General features: G+C 44.2%; 1 protein-coding gene across 4 annotated transcripts in view; it reads right to left on the bottom strand.

The window, feature by feature from the left end:
* ANKFN1 (ankyrin repeat and fibronectin type III domain containing 1) overlaps positions 1-21,632 on the bottom strand; it is a 216,674-nt gene that overhangs the window by 94,909 nt on the left and 100,133 nt on the right. For all 4 annotated transcript variants that reach the window (XM_083489909.1, XM_083489912.1, XM_083489910.1 and 1 more), the window contains exons 3-4: positions 13,998-14,205; positions 12,509-12,818 (exon numbers count right to left, since the gene is read on the bottom strand). In XM_083489909.1, coding sequence (XP_083346035.1) covers positions 12,509-12,694 — 186 coding nt within the window. In that variant the 5' untranslated portion in view covers positions 12,695-12,818; positions 13,998-14,205. The remainder of the gene's footprint in view (positions 1-12,508; positions 12,819-13,997; positions 14,206-21,632) is intronic.

Below are 21,632 nucleotides of genomic sequence, written 5' to 3'. Positions count from 1 at the left end.
ATCTCTCAGTCCTCCACATTTTAAGTCTTCATCTCTTCAGGCAAAGCCTGATTAGGGCTTTTATTTCCTCATTTTCAGGTCACTTTAATCTCTGGTTCACCTCCATCTTATGAATCAGAGACTGAATCAAGTTTGGGGCTTTTATGATGAGATATGTCACCTCTGTGATGCCTATTCAGTCTTAACAATATTCCTAAATTATTGGTCTTAACAGCAGCCTGTTGGAGTGAATTCTGCATTATCTTGCATAATTCATTTTTTATTATTACAAAACAGCAACAACCCACACACCACCACTTCTAGGTCTCTGGGCAAGAGATGCCCCCAGATGACTGGAAAAAGCCTTATATCATGTTTTATTATTCACTTTGAAATACATTTACTGGGCAGTTCAAAGGGTTTTTATCAATTTAAGCAAATCTGATCTCCTGTGGGTTGAACAGCTGAGATCTCTTGAGTTTGTATAGAAGCAGAGGAGATGTACCCACTGCTTTTTCACTCTGAGAAAGAAAAAAAAGGGAAGCAAGGATCCGATATTCCAGGTCAAACTATTGCTGATGTTAAATATGTCTTTGCAGTTAATATGTAGGCTTTTAAAAATGCAAATTGCGTCACCTGGGGGAGCTGATAGTTAATGGGATCAGAGCAGGGATAGGGGGAACGGTTATTTTGACCCTTTCTTTTTGTGGTCCTGAGGAAAATCCTTCTTCTAAACCAGCAGCTGCTTTGGGAATAAGTTCCCCATTGTCTCAAAAGTTAGCACTAGCTTTACCTCTGTACAAGTAGGCTAGTTTATACATGCCCTCACACTCCTCCATCCGGACAAGCAAATGACTATATTATAACAATATAATCCCACTCACCTGTCAAACTTGGCTCATGAAGGTGTGGGGAAGATAAAGATATGGCCCACTGGTCAGATTCAGCATCCCACTCCCAGTTTACCCATTTATGTGAAGGGAAGAACAAATGGGCTGTACACACTGATGTTAAACACATGCAGAGGATGTTTTATTAAGCCACGCAGTTCTTAACTTATTATTCCATGCAGCTGTGGCCAGCATGGTCTCATCGCTCCAAAGGTAAAGGACCCCTGGATGGTTAAGTCCAGTCAATGATAACTATGTGGTTGTGGCGCTCATCTTGGTTTCAGGCTGAGGGAGCCGGTGTTTGTCCACAAACAGTTTCTGGGTCATGTGACCAGCATGTTGTTGTTTAGTCGTTTAGTCATGTCCGACTCTTTGTGGCCCCATGGACCAAAGCACGCCAGGCACTTCTGTCTTCCACAGCCTCCTGCAGTTTGGTCAAACTCATGCTGGTAGCTTCAAGAACACTGTCCAACCATCTCGTCCTCTGTTGTCCCCTTCTCCTTGCGCCCTCCATCTTTCCCAACATCAGGGTCTTTTCCAGGGAGTCTTCTCTTCTCATGAGGTGGCCAAAGTATTGGAGCCTCAGCTTCAGGATCTGTCCTTCCAGTGAGCACTCAGGGCTGATTTCCTTAACAATGGATCGGTTTGATCTTCTTGCAGTCCATGGGACTCTCAAGAGTCTCCTCCAGCACCAGTGACCAGCATGACTAAACTGCTATTGATGCACGGAGCAATAGTGACAAGTGCGTGATAGGGTGAGCTCCCGTTGCTCTGTCCCAGCTTCTGCTAACCTAGCAGTTCAAAAGCATAGCAGTGCAAGTAGATAAATAGGTACTGCCGCGGCTGGAAGGTAAATGGCATTTCCATGCGCTCTGTTGTCCGTCACGGTGTTCTGTTGTGCCAGAAGCGGTTTAGTCATGATGGCCACATGAACTGGAAAGCTGTCTGTGGACAAACGCCGGCTCCCTCAGCCTGAAAGCGAGATGAGCACTGCACGCCATAATTGCCTTTGACCGGACTTAACTGCCCAGAGGTCCTTTACCTTTACCTTTTTATAGTTCCAAAGCATCCAGAAAATAAATGCAGGTTGGACAGCAAAGGATGGGGACGGAGGTACTAGCACCTGCACAACGAACTGATCAAGCCCATAAAAGAATGATCAAATCTTCCTGTTCGCAGCAGCTAAGTACACGAGCGAGGCAGAAAAGGACAAGGCTTAGACAGTGAAGAAACACATCATCTTTTAATTGAACAGAAGAGAAGCAGGTGCAGAAATATAATACGGCCTGCAGGTTTTTGTTTACAAGAACATCTTCCTAATGCTCTGCAGTGGTACCTTGCCAAGTTCTGCAGAATTCCTTTTCAGTATCCCTTTGTGATAATTAGCTAGTAGCACTGTTCTAGTTTTGGAAGAAAAAAGGAGAGAATTATTTCCACAGCAAGGCCCAGCTGAGGTTGAGCATGTTGGGAGCTCTGTGGGAAGATTGCGCCAATATTGTCTGGCCAAACAAAGTTGGTTCTACCATGGACAAACCAGGCCAAATAATTTCCCCTCATATGCCCTTGCTTCACAACGAGACGAATGGCATCTTCATGTTGGCTTAAGTGGCTTTAGGGTACTGTGGTCTGATCACTACTTCCCACCCTGAAGACTATTGTGCCTGTGAATTTCCTATCCTGAGGAGGAGAAGTGACTCTGTGTGGTCATCCCACGAGCATGTGATATTGGGAGTGGGGTCAGAGAAGAGTGGAAATAATAATAATAATAATAATAATAATAATAATAATAATAATAATAATAATAATTTATACCCTGCCCATCTGGCTGGGTTTCCCCAGCCACTCTGGGCGGCTTCCAATAGAATATTAAAATACAATAACCTATTAAACATTAAAAGCTTCCCTAAACAGGGCTGCCTGCAGATGTCTTCTAAAAGTCTGGTAGTTGTTGCTCTCTTTGACATCTGGTGGGAGGGCGTTCCGCAGGGCGGGTGCCACTACTGAGAAGGCCCTCTGCCTGGTTCCCTGTAACTTGGCTTCTCACAGCGAGGGAACCACCAGAAGGCCCTCAGCGCTGGACCTCAGTGTCCGGGCAGAACGATGGGGGTGGAGACTTTCAGGTTTATGTTTCATGTCATTGCTGAGCATCTAAACTCAACAAATTAAGGGACTGTATATGGGATGCTGTGAATTGTGGGTAATAATGGGGATCTGGGAGGTAACTGTGCTGTCGAGAAGGTAAGGACATGGTGTTTGGGTGGATTTCCATACCTGAGATGGCAACTAAAGTATAGCAAGACAGCTTGCAGAACCAGGCATCGAGTTCCCCATAACCCAAACCATATAAACAAGAGACCAACAAGACTGGTTTTGTGTCAAAACAGACCACAATTTTACTGACTACAGATGAAAGAAGTTTGGCTTGGGCGTGGGAGAATCTAAATACTTCTGGCCCACCCACCAGAAGTGATATGTGTCCAATCCAAGCTAGGGTTCCTAAGACTTACATCAAATAGGGTGACCCCCGCAGGGACTGCCGTTTGGGGGAGTGCCTTTGGCTCTGGCTCTGCCTGGGCACACAGACATGGCCACTCCCCCCAGATCCCTTTAACGCAGCCGTTCTCAACCTGTGGGTCCCCAGATGTTGTTGAACTACAACTCCCATCACCCCTAGCTAGCAAGGCCAGAGCTCAGGGACGATGGAGTTGTAGTCCAACAACATCTGGGGACCCACAGGTTGAGAACCGCTGCTTTAACGGGATACACCAGTGTTTGGAGGGTCAGGCGGAAACTACAACATCCTCTCCATCCAAAACAAAGGATTGCCCCTATGCCCAAGCCCAGTAGTGACAATTGCTATGAGGTAGGCAAAACCACTGGATGAGATCCAGTTAGCCTGGTGGGGAAATTCCTACCTTAAGGAATGGCAACCACTGTAGCCACAGCAAAGTAAATAACTATCAACTTAAAACGAGGGTGGGTGGGTGGGGAAGCTTGGCGAAGGAACAAACAGGTGCAGGCAAGGGGCGGATCTGAGGGAAGCCTACCTGCTCCATCAGCTCCACCCCCTGGCACAGCCCAAGTCCCAACCTGCATCCCCATTTGCCAAAGCAGGCTGCAGGCTAGGATCTGGTTTCTGATAGGCGGTCGGAGTTTATGCCCCCTCCGCCTATCAGGAAGGGCATTGACGTTCCAGTTCCCTCATCGGAGTCCCAGCAAAGCCTCTGACGTCCCACAACGCCCACCACACCAAGAGGGGTGAGAGGACTTCTTGAATCCTGAGGAGTGGAAGGAGGATATGGGAGAACAGGAGAACGTTTCAACACATGTTGCTCAGGCAGGAGCAGGCAACAGCTTTTGCTTTTGAAACATGCCGTCTCCATCTGATGTTGGGCTTCAGGATGCAGAGGTCAATGATAGGGCATGCTCAAAAATGGGTGGCGGCGAGCAAGCATCAGCCCACTACTGAAGACCCTCTTTCCCCAAAGGTTTCCCATGGTAGGTTGATGTTTCTCTGCCAAGCAACTGTTTCAAGGCACAGCCTCTTGAAATCAGCAGAGACACAATGTCTCCGCTAATTTCAGCAGGCAGGCTTTAAAGAGCCTGCAGCCTTCTGGGATTCGTGAGCACACTTTGTGAGCACTCGCATAGGCCCTTGAGGTTTTCTAAGCAATTGAAAGAATCCATGCAAATCCCTGATGGTATTTTGAGGCAACCAGAGGTGTGCTCATCAGGGCTGGCTTAAGACCTTTAGAGTCGCCAAGCACTTAAAAGATTGGGGTGCCCCCCTATACATCTACCGTATTTTTCGCTCTGTAAGACACACCAGACCACAAAACGCACCTAGTTTTTGGAGGAGGAAAACAAGAAAAAAAATATATTCTGAATCTCAGAAGCCAGAACAGCAAGAGGGATCACTGCATAGTGAAAGCAGCAATCCCTCTTGCTGTTCTGGCTTCTGCGATAGCTGGGCAGCCTGCATTCGCTCCATAAGACACACACACATTTCCCCTTACTTTTTAGGAGGGAAAAAGTGAGTCTTATAGAGCAAAAAATACGGTAATTCAAAATATAAACAATAATAAATTGTAAATAAAATTTTATCCCCCCCCCCATGAAACAAAACTTAATCTTATGCAACACATCTGCTTCTATACTTAGTAGAGATAAGGCAGGGTTAGGCAACCTAAGGCCTGGAGGTCGGATCCAGCCCAATCACCTTCTAAATCCGGCCCGCGGACGGTCCGGGAATCAGCGTGTTTTTACATGAGTAGAATGTATCCTTTTATTTAAAATGCATCTCTGGGTTATTTGTGGGGCCTGCTGGTGTTTTTACATGAGTAGAATGTGTCCTTTTATCTAAAATGCATCTCCGGGTTATTTGTGGGGCATAGGAATTTGTTCATATTTTTTTCCAAATATAGTCTGGCCCACCACATGGTCTGAGGAACGGTGGACTGGCCCACAGCTGAAAAAGGCTGCTGACCCCTGAGATAAGGTATCCAGCCTGCCTTGTTGCATGGAGGTTCTGTTGGGATTTTTGATATACTTCCAACTAAGAAAACGAATGCTCAACTGGGCAATCTGTGACCACTAATGTTAAAAATCCGGCAATGGAAAATTTCTGTGGTGCTTCCCTTCTCTTGATGCCTTAAACACATGCTTATTTTGCTTAATGGTTAATTCAGCCCCCTTGCTCATCCATCCCTTGGTGCCATTCCCTGCCTGATCGGTGTCTCGTATGTTAAAGGGGCTTGCTAAAACAAAAAGAAACAAAACACAGGAGCAACTTAGCAAAGTGAAGCTTGTGGCTCAGGAGCTAGTCATTTCTAGGCTAGAAAAGGGAGTTTCGGGGTGTGTGGGGGGGGGAATCAAGGACTGGAGCCACCCTCTACTCCAAAGTTGAGCCTCAAGCCAATGTTCTGCCCCGCTCAGCCTCAGTCCTCTGTGTTGGTGGAGGCAAATGAGCAGTTACAGGGCAGCAAGTGAGACCATGAGTGGAACTGGTGCAACATGGGTATGGGAATGTTCAGGGAGGCAGGAGAGAATATATTGTTTAATAATATCCTTCCTAACTTGCGCTAGCAAGTTCTATAACTTAGCAGAGTTTTACATTTCCCTTTTAAACGCACAGCAGGTAGCTGGTTGCAGGCTTGTTTAAGCCTCTTAATATTCCTGGTAAAGGTAAAGGTACCCCTGACCGTTAGGACCAGTCACGGACGACTCTGGGGTTGCGGCGCTCATCTCGCTCTATAGGCTGAGGGAGCCAGCGTTTGTCCGCAGACAGCTTCCGGGTCATGTGGCCAGCATGACTAAGCTGCTTCTGGCGAACCAGAGCAGTGCACGGAAACGCTGTTTACCTTCCCGCCAGAGTGGTACCTATTTATCTACTTGCACTTTGACGTGCTTTCGAACTGCTAGGTTGACAGGAGCTGGGACCGAGCAATGGGAGCTCACCCTGTCGCGAGGATTCAAACCGCTGACCTTCTGATCGGCAAGCCCTAGGCTCTGTGGTTTAGACCACAGCACCACGATGTCCTGAATGACTCGTTAGGGCCATTAATTTAAACAGGCTACCTATGAGCCAGTGTGGTGTAGTGGTTAAGAGCAGTGGACTCATAATCTGGTGAACCGGGTTCGCGTCTCCGCTCCTCCACACGCAGCTGCTGGGTGACCTTGGGCTAGTCACACTTCTCTGAAGTCACCACCCACGTCCCAAGATTCCTGGTAAGTCCCCTTATATCCCTCTTAAAAGAATAAACACACCACAATCTTGTGTAAAGTATATAAAAAGTATATAAAAGAAGTTCACACACACATTCAGTTCACAGATGGATCCCCTGAAGGCAGACTTAGTTACAAAGTATATGCATGTGGATCCATCCCATATGGGAATAGTCCCTTTTTCCTCTGTTGGCTGAAATCCACCAGAGCATCTCTAGCTAAAAAGCTGCTGGTCCAACGACGGAGGAAGTCGAAGACAGAAGAAACAAAGAGAGTGTGCTGTGTGCCTTGCCCTTTTGTTACCTGGGCAGGTAAGGTCACGCCCACCTCTAGTCACATGCAAAGGAAGTATGTCCCAGCCAAGGAGGAAACAGGAAGTTCTGACTGGCTGGACCAAACATCCCCTTGCATGTCCACTCTAGGAAAACAAGGAATGCTGTACAGTGGTACCTCGGGTTAAGAACTTAATTCGTTCTGGAGGTCCGTTCTTAACCTGAAACTGTTCTTAACCTGAGGTATCACTTTAGCTAATGGGTCCTCCTGCTGCTGCTGCTGAACAATTTCTGTTCTCATCCTGAAGCAAAGTTCTTAACCCAAGGTACTATTTCTGGGTTAGCAAAGTCTGTAACCTGAAGTGTCTGTAACCTGAGGTACCACTGAACTTGTACTTATGTATCACATCCCACAATGGGAACCCAGTAAACTTCAACATGTCTAAAATTATTCAAAGGTATATAAAAAGATCAAAAGAGAGAAGAGGAGGACCCTCTTAGCACCTACTTTTTCTGTATTTTTTCTTGCCTATCTTTTTTCCCACTGTATCCACTATAAATAGATACATTTGCATGGCTGTTTTCGACAGTCTGTCAAAAGATTCTCAATTCAAACTCACACTTTTTTCTCTTTTTTTGGCTTTCCATGTGGGTTGGTTTCAGGCTTTCCCTGAGAACTTGAACTATAACTTTGGGAACTCGAAACATTTGTTTTCACCCCAGCAGCATCCTTTCGGGATAGAATACACAGAGATGAATAATAATACTGCTATTATTAATAATAATAATAACAGCAGTAACATGCCTCTTCCTCCTCCAACAATAAATGTCTTATCTCACACAGAATACATGGGGGTGGCTACATTTTTATGTGGCAAACAGGGATGAGAAGGCAGGACAAGAGACAGAAATATGGACCCAAACCTGAGAGGTTCTCACAAGGGCAGAAGGCTTTCCAGAACAGATCTCAGATCCATTCTAGAAAAAGCATATGAGACAGACCTAGCTAGCACTATCTTGAGATGCCCGTTGGCTGACAGACTCAACTGAAAGATAACATTTAAAAACCCTGATGCTGAAATTCAGCAATTTGATACTGAATGGGCGTTTTGGTTTTTATTCGAAAGCTTCTAGTTTATTGTGATGCAGTTGGATTTGGATACTGGTGATTTCTCAAATTATTTGAGGGGAAGAGTCAGTCTGGAAAGAAATTGTGAGCATAAATGACTCCATCTATAATCAGAGCTAGCCTTCCCTTTTGGGATTGGGTCCGGTAAAGAAAAGAAGGTAGGCAGGTCACAGTGACCAAAAACCATTATCGACTTCTAATGTGTTTTCCTGGGTTGAAGGAAATAAAATGGTTGGGTCTATAGTTAGAACTATAGCACAAAATAAATTCTTACAGCGTCCTGGCAGAAAGATAAAATATTCCATTGGTATTTACACCCTCCCACAATCCTCCTAAAAGGAGGAACAAAATGGAACAAGACACATTTTTGGTGTGTGTGAGTGTGAAAATTGCAAGGAATGTGCATCTCTACCGAGATTCCAATTTAGTATCTTTTCTAAGAACTGAACTGACACAAAATCAACATTATGTGGAAATAAAACAAATAAAGACAAACGTGTCGTTTACACAAACTGTCATTACAGATGGCGGGTTTGGGATCTTATAGTCAAATCTCCCCTCTTTCCCCATCCTTACCTAAATAAATAAATAATAAATAAACTTTTATTTATATCCCGCCCTCCCCAGCCAAAGACGAGCTCAGGGCAGCTAACATCAGATATATAACATTGGTATAAAATCAAACAATAATTAAATTACCTCCTAAAAACAGGTCGAAATCAAATTATAGTCTAATTAGATGGCTTCCTGCAGGGTTAGAACAACTCCATCTTGCAGGCCCTGCGGAAAGATGTTAAATCCCGCAGGGCCCTGATCTCTTGTGGCAGAGCGTTCCACATGGCTGGGGCCAAGGCCGAAAAGGCCCTGGCCCTGGTCGAGGCCAACCTAATCTCTCTGAGGCCCGGGATCTCCTAGGTGTTATTATTTGCAAACCGTAAGGTCCTCCGTGGGGCGTACCAGGAGAGACGGTCCCGTAGGTACGAGGATTCTAGGCCATATAGGGCTTTAAAGGTTAAAACCAGCACCTTAAACCTGATCCTGTACTCCACCGGGAGCCAGTGCAGCTGGTATAGCATGATCTAGCCTTTTTTCTTTAGTATGTGACAGGGTTTAAGAAATTAATTACAGAATCCCATGCTTGCATAGTCAAATGGCACAGCTCAGGAAAATTTGTATCCTTCTCAGTTGTTTGAGTGAATTATGTAAAAGAAATTAATTCTTGCATGCGGTGACAGGTGGTGCCCCCTAGACCTAACAGAGCAGCTAGGAGGTTACGGGGACAATTATTATTATTATTATTATTATTATTATTATTATTATTATTATTATTAGTGAAGTCACAGGGGTATGGCCAAGCTGTTCTGGTTTTCTCCCCATCTCCCTCTCTTGCAAAGCTACTGTGAACTTTGAAGATTTGCATTTTTACAAATACTTAGTGCCTGACTAAGCTATGTGCTATGGTGATAGTTAGGAGATACAAAACAATCCACACACGCACACATACTTAGGGTGGTATTCAAGTCATGACCGACTCTGGGGTTGCAGCGCTCATCTCGCTTTATTGGCCGAGGGAGCTGGCATATAGCTTCCCGGTCATGTGGCCAGCATGACTAAGCCGCTTCTGGTGAACCAGAGCAGCACACGGAAACACCGTTTACCTTCCCGCCGGAGTGGTACCTATTCATCTACTTGCACTTTGATGTGCTTTCGAACTGCTAGGTTGGCAGGAGCAGGGACCGAGCAACGGAAGCTCACCCCGTCGCAGGGATTCGAACCGCCGACCTTCTGATTGGCAAGTCCTAGGCTCTGTGGTTTAACCCACAGCACCACCCACATCCCAAATGACTGGGTAGGGCCATTAATTTAAACAGGCTACCTATGAGCCAGTGTGGTGTAGTTGTTAAGAGCAGTGGACTCGTAATCTGGTGAACCGGGTTCACGTCTCCGCTCCTCCACATGCAGCTGCTGGGTGACCTTGGGCTAGTCACATTTCTCTGAAGTCTCTCAGCCTCACTCACCTCACAGAGTGTTTGTTGTGGGGGAGGAAGGGAAAGGAGATTGTTAGCCACTTTGAGACTCCTTAGGGTAGTGATAAAGCAGGATATCAAATCCAAACTCCTCCTATATTGTGCTCTGATCATCATCTTATTGGTGATGATAACAAAGCATTCGTGCAACAATCCTGAGTTGAATGAGGATGATATTGTGAGAGGAGGATAAGGATGGGATAACAAAAGCATTCAGCTAAATAGTATACTCCTGCAACAATGATGATAACCATGATGATTTTGTTGAGACTGGTAACATCAACACATCCTCCAAAGTAAATGGGGAACTGAGCAACACATACTGTCCAATTTGCCTCGCGTCTCAGGTTCTGCAAATGTTAAAAACTTGCTTGCTTGCTCGATCTTTTTAAAGAAATCTGGGAATCATGGTTCATCAGAGGGGGGCAGCCTTCTTGCCCCCTCTCGATGTCCATGCTCTATAGCTGCCCCTGAATGCTGGTTTCTGCCACTGTCCTGAACCATCCATAGTCTTGGTGCTGAAGGATTCCCTGTCCTTCACACTTCTCCACTGTCTCCTTTACGATGGCACCATCTTTTTCAGGAGCTAAGTTATTGCTGAGGAGAGGTGATTAGTTTGAAATCCCTAGAGCTGAATGCACTCTGGCCATTAGACAATTTGATTCTGTGGCTTCCACTGGTCCTTTAGGTGAATTAGTAGCCCAGATACACCATGATGATAGTCAAGGAAGAGAAAGAAAGAAAGAGAGAGAGAGAACCATCTCCTTCAGACTGTCGTAATACCAAGAGAAATTGCGATCTCTGAGTCAACATGAAAATTAGGCAGCACTATGTCAAAAATGACTGGAAAGATCAGAAACCAGGAAGACCAATACTTCAATAAGGAATGGGGAAAATTTATAGTTTATCTTGGAGACCACTGTAAACAGTTAAAATCATTAGCAGGATTGCAATAATACTTGTAATGTAACGAGAACTATAGATATAAGGGAGATTTAAAAACCGGATTACCATAAAAGATGCAGTAGAAAAGGACTAATAATGGAACCCACAGAGGGGTGGAGGGAAATCAAAAGATTCATGGGAATTTTTTTTCTTTTTTGATTGTGATGTGTGGTATGAGTGTAAATTTTAATTTGTAAAACCATATATTTATATATAATTAGTCAGCACTAGGCAAGTATCAATTAATAATATTCAAAATAAGATATTATGAACATACACTTTAATATTCACAATTAAGATCACGGACCCATATACATGCTCATCATATATGATATGGAGAAGTTTAAACACACACACAAACACAACAAAACAAACCAGAAAACGAACATTTTTTTTTACATGGCCACTAATCATACTTGAATCTATGCCTATTCCAAGATGCCCTGTGTGATGTCAAAATTTGGTGCCTCCTGCCTCTGATGTTTCCATTCTACATCATAGTTGCAGTGCCTCTGAGGCTCTGTGCCCAGTGCAACTGAACCGGTCACACTCCCCTAAATCCATCTCAACTCATCCAATAGCCAGAAACAGAGAATGGCCGACAATTTAGGTGTTGGGAATCTGCAGATCTTCAAATGTTACTAGACTTCAGCTCTCCCAGCCTCAGTTAGCAGGGTCCATGGCTGGTGATTATGGGAGTTGTAGCCAACAACATCTAACTTCACTCATCCTTAACCAGTGGCTGGTTGGAGTTGGTTCCCCACTTCTTCAACCCATTCATATAGATATATATTTCCAGCCCAGTGGATGAAGGACCTTCCCTGCAACCTGAAATGTTCTACATCCTAAAGTGTTTATCCATACCTTTACAGCCACATTCCCTGCTCCTCATAGCATAGTGGTACCTCTGGTTACAAACTTAATTCATTCCGGAGGTCTGTTCTTAACTAGAGGCGTGCTTTCACTAATGGGGCCTCCCGCTGCTGGCTTGCTGCTGGCGTGCGATTTCCGTTCTCATCCTGGGGCAAAGTTCGCAACCCAGAGCAAATACTTCCGGGTTAGCGGAGTTTGTAACCTGAAGCATTTGTAACCCGAAGCTTTTGTAACCTGAGGTACCACTGTAACCTCCAGCATTTTGTAAACAAAACAGGGATCCAGAGTGGGTAAAAACGTAGTGGAGAAATTATACCTACTAGAGATGGGTGTGAGCAAACTACAGTGGTACCTCTGGTTACGTACTTAATTTGTTTCAGAGGTCCATTCTTAACCTGAAACTGTTCTTAACCTGAAGCACCACTTTAGCTAATGGGGCCTCCTGCTGCTGCCGTGCCGCTGGAGCACGATTTCTGTTCTCATCCTTAAGCAAAGTTCTTAAACCGAGGTACTATTTCTGGCTTAGCGGAGTCTGTAACTTGAAGCGTATGTAACCTGAAGCGTATGTAACCTGAGGTACCACTGTAATGGATCTAAACTTAGAGAAACGCATGATTAATTTGATGTATTAGAACAATAGTTGATTGAGGGGGTAAATGAAGAAATTACCATTGAAGACTTTCGGAGACTGAGGCGGTCTGATCTGGCTCTGAAATAGGCCTCATCGAACGACGAGTGGCTTCCCTTCAGCTTCTCTGAGAGGTTCCGATAGAGTCGCTTAGCGGCGTTGGGAGAAGACGGGGGATTGTTCTTTTTCGACTGGGAAAGCTGCAGGCTCTGCATTTGCTGAGTCATATTTCACGCGGCAGTACCTGTGCAGAAAGCCGGTACGGCTCTAGCACCGGGATATATGTGGGGTTGAACTTGCTGAGTCAAGTCATTAGAAATATATGGAAATTCTCCGTGAAATCACCAAATTCTGCAATCAGAAGGGAAAGAAGAAATGAGGCAAAAATTATTTCCCTTTAAACATCTCGTCGGTGTTTCTACATAAAATATCTGATCAGGATTCATTTAGAGAGGGTTTGAAAGTAAACGTGGGAGTTCATAGACCTCATTGGTCAGTGCTCTGATCTCCCAGGAGCACTTGCGACAGAAAGCAATAGGAGGCTGATGCCAATTGAGCAACCATCATTTTTTAAAGTGGCTTGAGAAAGGAACAATGGTTCAGTGGTAGCACACATGCTTGAAAGAATTAGCTAGCTGGTAATAGAGTAGACAGTACAGTAAAGTATACTTCTTCCAGTACACTGGAAGAAGCAAAGATCACCAGTGTCGAAGCAATGATTCTTCAACATCAACTTCATTGAACTGGTCATGTTGTGCGGATGCCTGATGATCATCTTCCAAAGCAACTACTCTATTCTAAACTTAAAAGTGGAAAGCGTAATGTTGGTGGTCAACAAAAGAGGTTCAAAGACTCTCTCAAGGCAAATCTTTAAAAATGTAGTATAAACACCAACAACTGGGAAACACTGGCCTGCGAGAGCTCCAATTGCAGAACAGCCTTACCAAAGGTGTCATGGGCTTTGAAGATGCTCGAACTCAGGACGCAAGGGAGAAACGTGCTAAGAGGAAGGCACGCTTGGCCAACCCTCACCGTGATCAACTCCTGCCCAGAAACATATGTCCCCACTGTGGAAGGACATGTGGATCCAAAATTGGCCTCCACAGACACTTACGGACTCATTGTTCAAACCATGTTTATGGAAGACAATCATACTTGGCTACGAGTGATCACCAAAGAAGAAGAGAGTAGATAGTATAGGTCAGAACAGACAGCCCAATACTCTGATCTGTTAAGACAGTTCCTTTGTGTTTCAAATGACTTACACTGTCTGCAGCCTTCTAACCACACTGGTGGTGTTTTTTTTTAATGCTTGAACACATACCGTACAAATTTATTGATTTATTTATTAAATTTGTATACTGCCCTTCATCTGAAGACCACAGGGCAGTTCATACCATATGTGTACATATGTGCACAGGGCAATACACAACATGTGTGTACATGAAACAAGACCCATCTCTGGGGAAGGGTGGGCATTGCTAAAATAAAACCAACACAAATAAAATAACACATTGGGATTTTACTTACTTGTTCATTTTTATTTTTGCAGGCACTTTCAAAGCAGCAATATTTATACTCTTAGATGAAGTGGAATAACTTGGGCCTACAATTTCGAAATGAGCAGTGAAAGGTTACTACACAATTGTTGCCATTGCTGAAGTTCCGGGACATCAGAAGAAGAAATTTGGTTGGTGGGGGCATAGGAGGGAAGGGGTCAGCTCTGCCCCATAGATTTCTGAAAGAGAAATAAGGGGATATTTCACAGTAGTACTCTCATTCTAAATGGAGGTCATCTGAAGGATGTCTTATAAACTTTGATGGAATTAGCTTTCAAGTAGAAAACCTCAGGGTTGCAGCTCAACTTTACTGCCCATCTAATTATTCAGTTATAATCTATACATGAATATTGTGTTTCCTTGAAATAACCGCAATGAATGGGTGGGTGGAGGATAGGCTGCATGTCTGGGTTGGTGGAGGCAACTTGCCCACCTTGCTTCCTCTGGTACAGCCTATGAAATTCCCAGCCATGCTTTGGATAATAGCCACTTAAGGAACTCTAGCATTTTTCTCACTGAACACTTCTCCCTCACTATCGAAGCAGATTGCTTCACTTTGCTCTTAATTGGTCTTTTAGCACCAACCAATCAGTTCCCTAATTTCACAAATTTCTCCTCTTATCTGCTGTGATTGGCGTGGGGGCAGCAGAGGGGAAGGGCAGCGAAACAGGCATTTCAGACGTGAATTGGGTCTGGTCGCAAATAGCCTCACACATTTCCTAGGTTAATGAAGTATTGTAAACAGACGGGTCCCCTAAATGACGAACATATGGCGAGAGACAGGGCCAATAATTGGGGTATACAATGAGGACAGTGCCTCGTTAAATCCAATTGACAGTGTCTCCAAAGAGAATTTTCTAAAAGATGCTTCTGCAGTAAGATTAGATGGAAGAGAGAGGTTTTTTGTGTGCGTGAGGTGGGGGATTTAACAGTTTTCTAGGACTCCAGTACTAAGTTATTCTTGGCTTGTTACTTAGATGGCATAAAGCACTGGAAAGGAATCATTTCAATTCCATTTTTCTAAACTGAATTCTACAGGCTATGAAATATGTGCATGTGTGTATATTTGCTTGTTTCCCTTATTTTCTGCTAATCAAAACCCTATAGAGCAGTGACGGCCAAACTTGGCCCTCCAGTTGTTTTAGGACTACAACTCCCATCATCAATAGCTAACAGGACCAGTGGTCACAGATGATGGGAATTGTAGTCCCAAAACAGCTGGAGGGGCAAGTTTGGCCATCACTGCTATAGAGGCACTGAGGCTCCACTGCCGCCACTGGTAATCTTGTTTTCCTTGCGTGGCATTGCTTAACTTTACAATCTTGAGGACTAGAAACTTACTTTTAAACAGAGAAAGCACTGACCCTTGAGGATGATGAATTCTACAGTAATTTTTTTGGGGGGAGGGGCACTTTTCATGGTAGTGGACACTGGGGCTCTACTGGTGTAGCTGCCCAGCTAAGGCTACATTGTGTTTCTGACTTCCCAGTACCACATGCAGCTACGGTACAGGCACAGGGTTAGAAGCATCTGTTTGGCTGTGCCATTGTGCCCACATCCCTGCTCCCTTGCCCCTCCCTCCCTTGGCAGCCAGCAGTGGCACACAGCATTGGGAAGCCAAGAGCGCAAGGCTCCACCCATGCCAGCAGCTACCGCTTGTGAAAGTCCAGTCACAAAACACACACAGTTCCTCTATAAGAGGCAAACATATTAGACAGCTGAAAATGTCTGCCTTAGTTGTGGTGAACCAATTATCCTGGCACGGGCAGGAAAGTTATTGTGGGAAAGCTGAGAGGGGTTAGGGAAATAATAGTTGTGTTTGGGGAGCCTGTGAACTTCTGCTTGGGGGAGAGGAAGCCTACAAAATGCCCACTAGCACAAGGATAGATGTGTGTATACTTTTAAGAGCATCTCCCATATCTAGTTTAGGACCAGAGGTGCCGAGTTGCACCCAATATCGGTGCTTCCACATTACGGGTGAGCTAAGAGGTGTGCCATGTGATGTTGGGGGGCAGTCTAGCAGGGCAACTCTGCTCCTCCTCTAACCACATGGTGCCCCTTCACAATTTGAAGAACTCTTACAAAATAAAGAAAAGCTTTTATATAAAATGTAAAATTTGGTATTAGAGTGGGAAACAAAAGACGAGCTTGTCAAAGCCTCTATGACACAAATCAGTCCCCTGACAAAATCCATCTACTTAGTAGGAAGTTGAAAAGTGTCCCTGGATTCATTGAAAAAAATCTGGTAACCTTAATTTACAGCATGTTATTCCTTGAAGGAGAACTATCTGAAAATGATTTACAGATAGTATCTAACTCTGAGTAGACTTGCTAAGACACATAAGGCAGAATCAGATAAGTGTTGGAGATGTAATGAGACTGAGGGTACATGTTATCATATGTGGTGGACCTGTGAAAGGGTAAAAGAGTATTGGGAAATAATTCATAATGAATTGAAAAAAATGTTTTAAAGTACTTTTCCAAAAACAAACAAATGCAGAGCCCTTTTTGTTGGGGATAATTAAGATGGACATTCCCAGGTGTCGGGAAAGGTTATTTATGTACGCCACTACTGCGGCTTGTGTTTTGTTATCCCAAAAATGGAAAATGAGTGAGGTCCCAACCAAAGAAGAAAGGCAACTTAAACTGACAGAATATGCACAGCTTGAGGACCTAACATATAGAATAAGAGAAGAACAACATACATTTAAAGAAGATGTTTATTGAATATATGGAGGAGAATTGTGTGCATTTGAAAATGTAGGCAGCATTAAGATAAATTCAACAGTGTAAATAAGTTTTGACAGGTGTCATAATGGAACACTGAATGGTTTAGTTTATATAAAATATGCAGGGATTTATGTTAGGCAAAATAAACCATGGAAAGAAAAGGAGGGAAGTCATTGATATTTTGAGGTTGTTTAAATGAATATTCTAAAATGTAAAACAGAAAATTTAATAAAAAAAAGGTCCGTATAGTTAAAGCTATGGTTTTCCCAGTAGTGATGTATGGAAGTGAGAGCTGGACCATAAAGAAAGCCAAAGAATTGATGGTTTTGAATTATGGTGCTGGAGGAGACTCTTGAGAGTCCCATGGACTGCAAGAAGATCAAATGCATCCATTCTGGAGGAAATCAGCCCTGAGTGCTCACTGGAATACTTTGGAATACACTCCAATACTTTGGCCACCTCATGAGAAGAGAATACTCCCTGGAAAAGACCCTGATGTTGGGAAAGATGGAGGGCACAAGGAGAAGGGGACGACAGAGGACGAGATGGTTGGACAGTGTTCTCGAAGCTACCAGCATGAGTTTGACCAAACTGTGGGACGCAGTGGAAGACAGGAGTGCCTGGCGTGCTCTGATCCATGGGGTCACGAAGAGTCGGACATGACTAAACGACAATGACAATAGAAGGAAAAAAACCACATGGGGCCCCTTCACACAAACAATGCCTGAACCAGGCAGCCATCTCCCTGCTGTCTGCTGTATTTTCTAGACCCTTTCCCCCTATCTTCTCATTATGCTCAACTGCCATCAAAATTCTGTGAGTTCGCAGGTTCCTGTCAGGCGGTGTTTGCCTGTGCGTTTTCATACATATCATTTCCTGCATACCACGGGCCTCCCTCAAGCATGCTGAAGAAACTGATTTTATTTCACTTCCAAACTGATAGGTGCTCAACCACCCAAGTTTGAAGGAACTGTGGGTTGTCAGAGCATTGCTAATTAATAGCATTCCGTGCATTTTAACTGCAAATTTGCCTGTTTTATAACCATTACTTGAGGCACCCAAGCAAACCTTGACTTAATGTCCCTATTAATGTGGAATTCATTGACATGTTTATAATACTTACAAGTTATTCAGTTTTGTTCATGGGAAGGGAGACACACCATTTGACTGCAGGATATTTCAGGTTGACTTATAAACACCGCGACCCACCTGAACAGGCTTTGCAACTCACTTATGGGTTGGGACCCACAGGTTGGGAAATGAAGTCCCATTGCAGTCAAGTGCGAATCCTCTAACATCACTTGTGTGTGGACTAAGGGCTATTCTTTTGGTTTTGCCAATCTCAGCTTTAACTTAGATGAGATTCAGAGGGTGTTGAAACATGCTTGAATATGGCAGCAGGTTGTATGACAACCTAATTCAGACTGAAAATATATATCTCTCTTTTACAGTGGTACCTCTGGTTACGAACTTAATTCGTTCTGGAGGTCCGTTCTTAACCTGAAACCGTTCTTAACCTGAGGTACCACTTTAGCAAATGGGGCCTTCCGCTGCTGACACGCCACCACCGCCGGATTTCTGTTCTCATCCTGGGGCAAAGTTCTTAACTCGAGGTACTACTTCTGGGATAGCGGAGTCTGTAACCCGAAGTGTTTGTAACCCGAGGTGTTTGTAACTCGAGGTACCACTGTATTTACCTTTGCAAAATCCCAGAGGGCTTGTGTTATGATTCTGAACATTTGAAGCTGGCATCCATGAAAAGTGTGTGTGTGTGTGTGTGTGTGTGTGTGTGTGTGCGCGCGCTCATGTCAAAAGAACAATGGCAAGAAGAGCAATTTCCAAAACTTGAAAGTTGTAAGGTAATGTACGTTTTGTTTTGTTTCTAAAAACCTGCTACTTCTTCAGATGCCTAGACCACATCCTTGACACATGACTCTCTTGTCCAGAACTGTCCCGTGATAGAGAACATTCATTGTCAGTCAGTGGACTAGAATCAATGGTCTGGGTCAGTGTAAATCTACTTCCTATGTTCTTTAAGGATGTGTGTCAGCATCAACAGGCTTCTCAGAAGTAATCATTAAGAGGCCTCCATAGCTCTATGATTCTATTATGGGAAGTGTTTTCATAACATGAGAAGTTGAATTAGATATTGTAAAAGGCACACAAAGGCACTACATACTCTCACTGGAAAGTGCCCAGCCTTGAACTCAAAGCTCACAAAAACCCAATCACCTGAAAGGCTGCATTAGCAGCGTTTCTTTATTTGGAATGACACATCATAGCACACTCAACCAAGATGCAGTGGAGCAATGGAGAAATTTCTGAGACAACAATGGGATATCAGCTCCACCCAAGGCATGATGGATAACAGCAACAACCGGGGGAAAGAAAGACATAACATTTGACAAGGACAGGCAGAAACACTACAGACCGAATAATTGCCAGACACAGGAAGAACAAGGTTATAGTTTGAGCTCCTCACTTGTAGTTTTATAAATTACTTAATGTGTCAACACGAATAGAAGTTCTTAATATTGCAGTTATTGTAAAAGGGATTATTATGATGACCGGAGTGTAATAGCAATTAATAAGATTTTGGAATGCAGAAATAAAGCAAATAATCAAGCTATCAATTCTAGCACATGGGGAGCCCACCTTATCTAAATTATATAATTCAGAATTTGAACTATTGGTATTAACAATTGTATTATAAATTGGTATTGCTATAATGAGGCTATCATTGGATTGCAATGGAAAACTAATAAAAAATATTATTATATATAAAACAAGATATCCCATTGAAAAGAAACACACACACACACACACACACAGAGAGAGAGAGAGAGAGAGAGAGAGAGAGAGTTTTAACACACCCTTTCCCCATATATACTAATTTCTGTACAATTTTCGGGGTGGAGAACAAAATTCAGAGAAACGTGAATTTCAAAGCATTGTTGCATCTCAGTTCACAAATTGTTTCAGGACGATTAAATCAGGAAGGTCGGCATTAAAACGTGAACTGAAGCAAATGGTACCCCCATACCTAGCTTAGTCCCCTGTAAGAATGTAGCATGCCAGCTGGGGTATAGGATAGCCAATCAGAATGAAGAAAGAGAGGGAAAGGAAGTGACTTCTCCAAGAATGGGGAATAAAATTGTGTTGTCTTGAGCTACATCCCAGAACCTCCAGGCTTGGCAGGGGTAGGGTGGCAGGATGGACAAAACCAAGATGTTGCCCTTGGACACCCAACGGGGTGGACTATGGTAATCTTTCATAATATGGCACCCTGTGTGAGACCCCCAATGGATCTTCTCAATTATGGATCGTCTCAATTTTATGCCCCTTCAGCTCAGCACCCTGTGCGGGGGAACCGCCCGCACTGCCCTAAATCTGGCACGGCACCCACTTGATATTCCTTGCTCTAAAACAACTCTTTCCCCATAACTACTCACCAAGAAGCTAGGAGAATCTGCAACTCTGCTGCTGGTCTCTTTTGATTATTTAAGAAAAGAATCGAGTGTGGGAAGGTGTGAGAGTGGCAGTGAGACAGAAGAACATGCTGAAGGGTTCAGGGCTGCCTGGTTTAATTTCTATGGGAATATTGCCTTCTTCACAGACTTTTGGGAGGTTTCTACGGCAGTGTACATGCCATACATTTAAAGCATCCTAGGAGCTGGAGCTTACCCCTCACTGATCTATAGTTCCTAGCAACTACAAAAATTGTTATTCCCAGGATTCTTGGGGGAAAGTCGTGTCCTTTAAATGTGCTTTGCATTTGTGGTGTGTTAGGTTACAACCCCCCCCCAACAACCCCTCCATATGGCAGCTGTGTTATACTATATGGGATTGCCACTATTCCAGAGGGATCTCTCCTCCCATCACTAAACGGCCTTGGCCCAGAATACCTGAAGGAGCGTCTCCACCCCCATCGTTCTGCCCGGATGCTGAGGTCCAGCGCCAAGGGCCTTCTGTTGGTTCCCTCATTGCGAGAAGCAAAGCTACAAGGAACCAGGCAGAGGGCCTTCTCGGTAGTGGCGCCCAACCTGTGGAATGCCCTCCCATCAGACGTCAAGGAAATAAACAAGTACCTGACATTTAGAAGACATCTGAAGGCAGCCCTGTTCAGGGAGGTTTTTAATGTGTGACATTTTAATGTATTTTTAATCTTTTTTGGAAGCCGCCCAGAGTGGCTGGGGAAACCCAGCCAGATGGGTGGAGTATAAATATTAAATTGTTCTTGTTGTTTTTATTGATATTTGGGACTTTAGATGTTGGTGTAGAGGTCCTCCACAGGATGGCCATGATCTCAGGTGGGGTAACAGGAAGCTGGTGCATGGAGGGGGACCTGTTTCGAGTGACTGGTGAAAGTCTGCCTTCAAGGGGCTCTGGGAGGTTTGGGAGCCCCGCCACTTCAGGGAATGAGCCATAGGGCAGTTGGTTTCATCCTTCCGTAGCTGTGTTCTTAGGCCGAAAGAAAATGAATGCCTTCTTTTCTATAAACACCCGCTTGGTTTTGAAAACTGGCAGCAACAATTCTGTTGGGACCGTAGAACAAAAAAGGAAGTATATTCTGGCCTCAATCATCAGCTAGGCATCCAAGTGTCCTTATCTCCTAGGATGAACATTGCAGCAAGGTGAAGACCAGTCTGTCCTCATCCATCATAGATAGCTCAGTTGGTGGAAGATGAGACTCTTAATCTCAAGGTTGTGGGTTCGAGCCCCACCTTGGCCAAAAGATTCCTGCATTGCAGGGAGTTGGACGAAATGACCCTCATGGTCCCTTCCAACTCTACAGTTCTATGATCAGCCAAGGAACGAGCAGTCACTACTGCAGAGAACTTGTTCCCTACCACCCACCAGATGGATCACTCAGCTC

The sequence above is a fragment of the Podarcis liolepis genome (assembly GCF_965112155.1).
Source record: "Podarcis liolepis genome assembly, chromosome: 2".
In the NCBI taxonomy this organism is placed as follows: Eukaryota; Metazoa; Chordata; class Lepidosauria; order Squamata; family Lacertidae; genus Podarcis; species Podarcis liolepis.
This window is presented reverse-complemented; position numbering and strand designations above follow the sequence as displayed.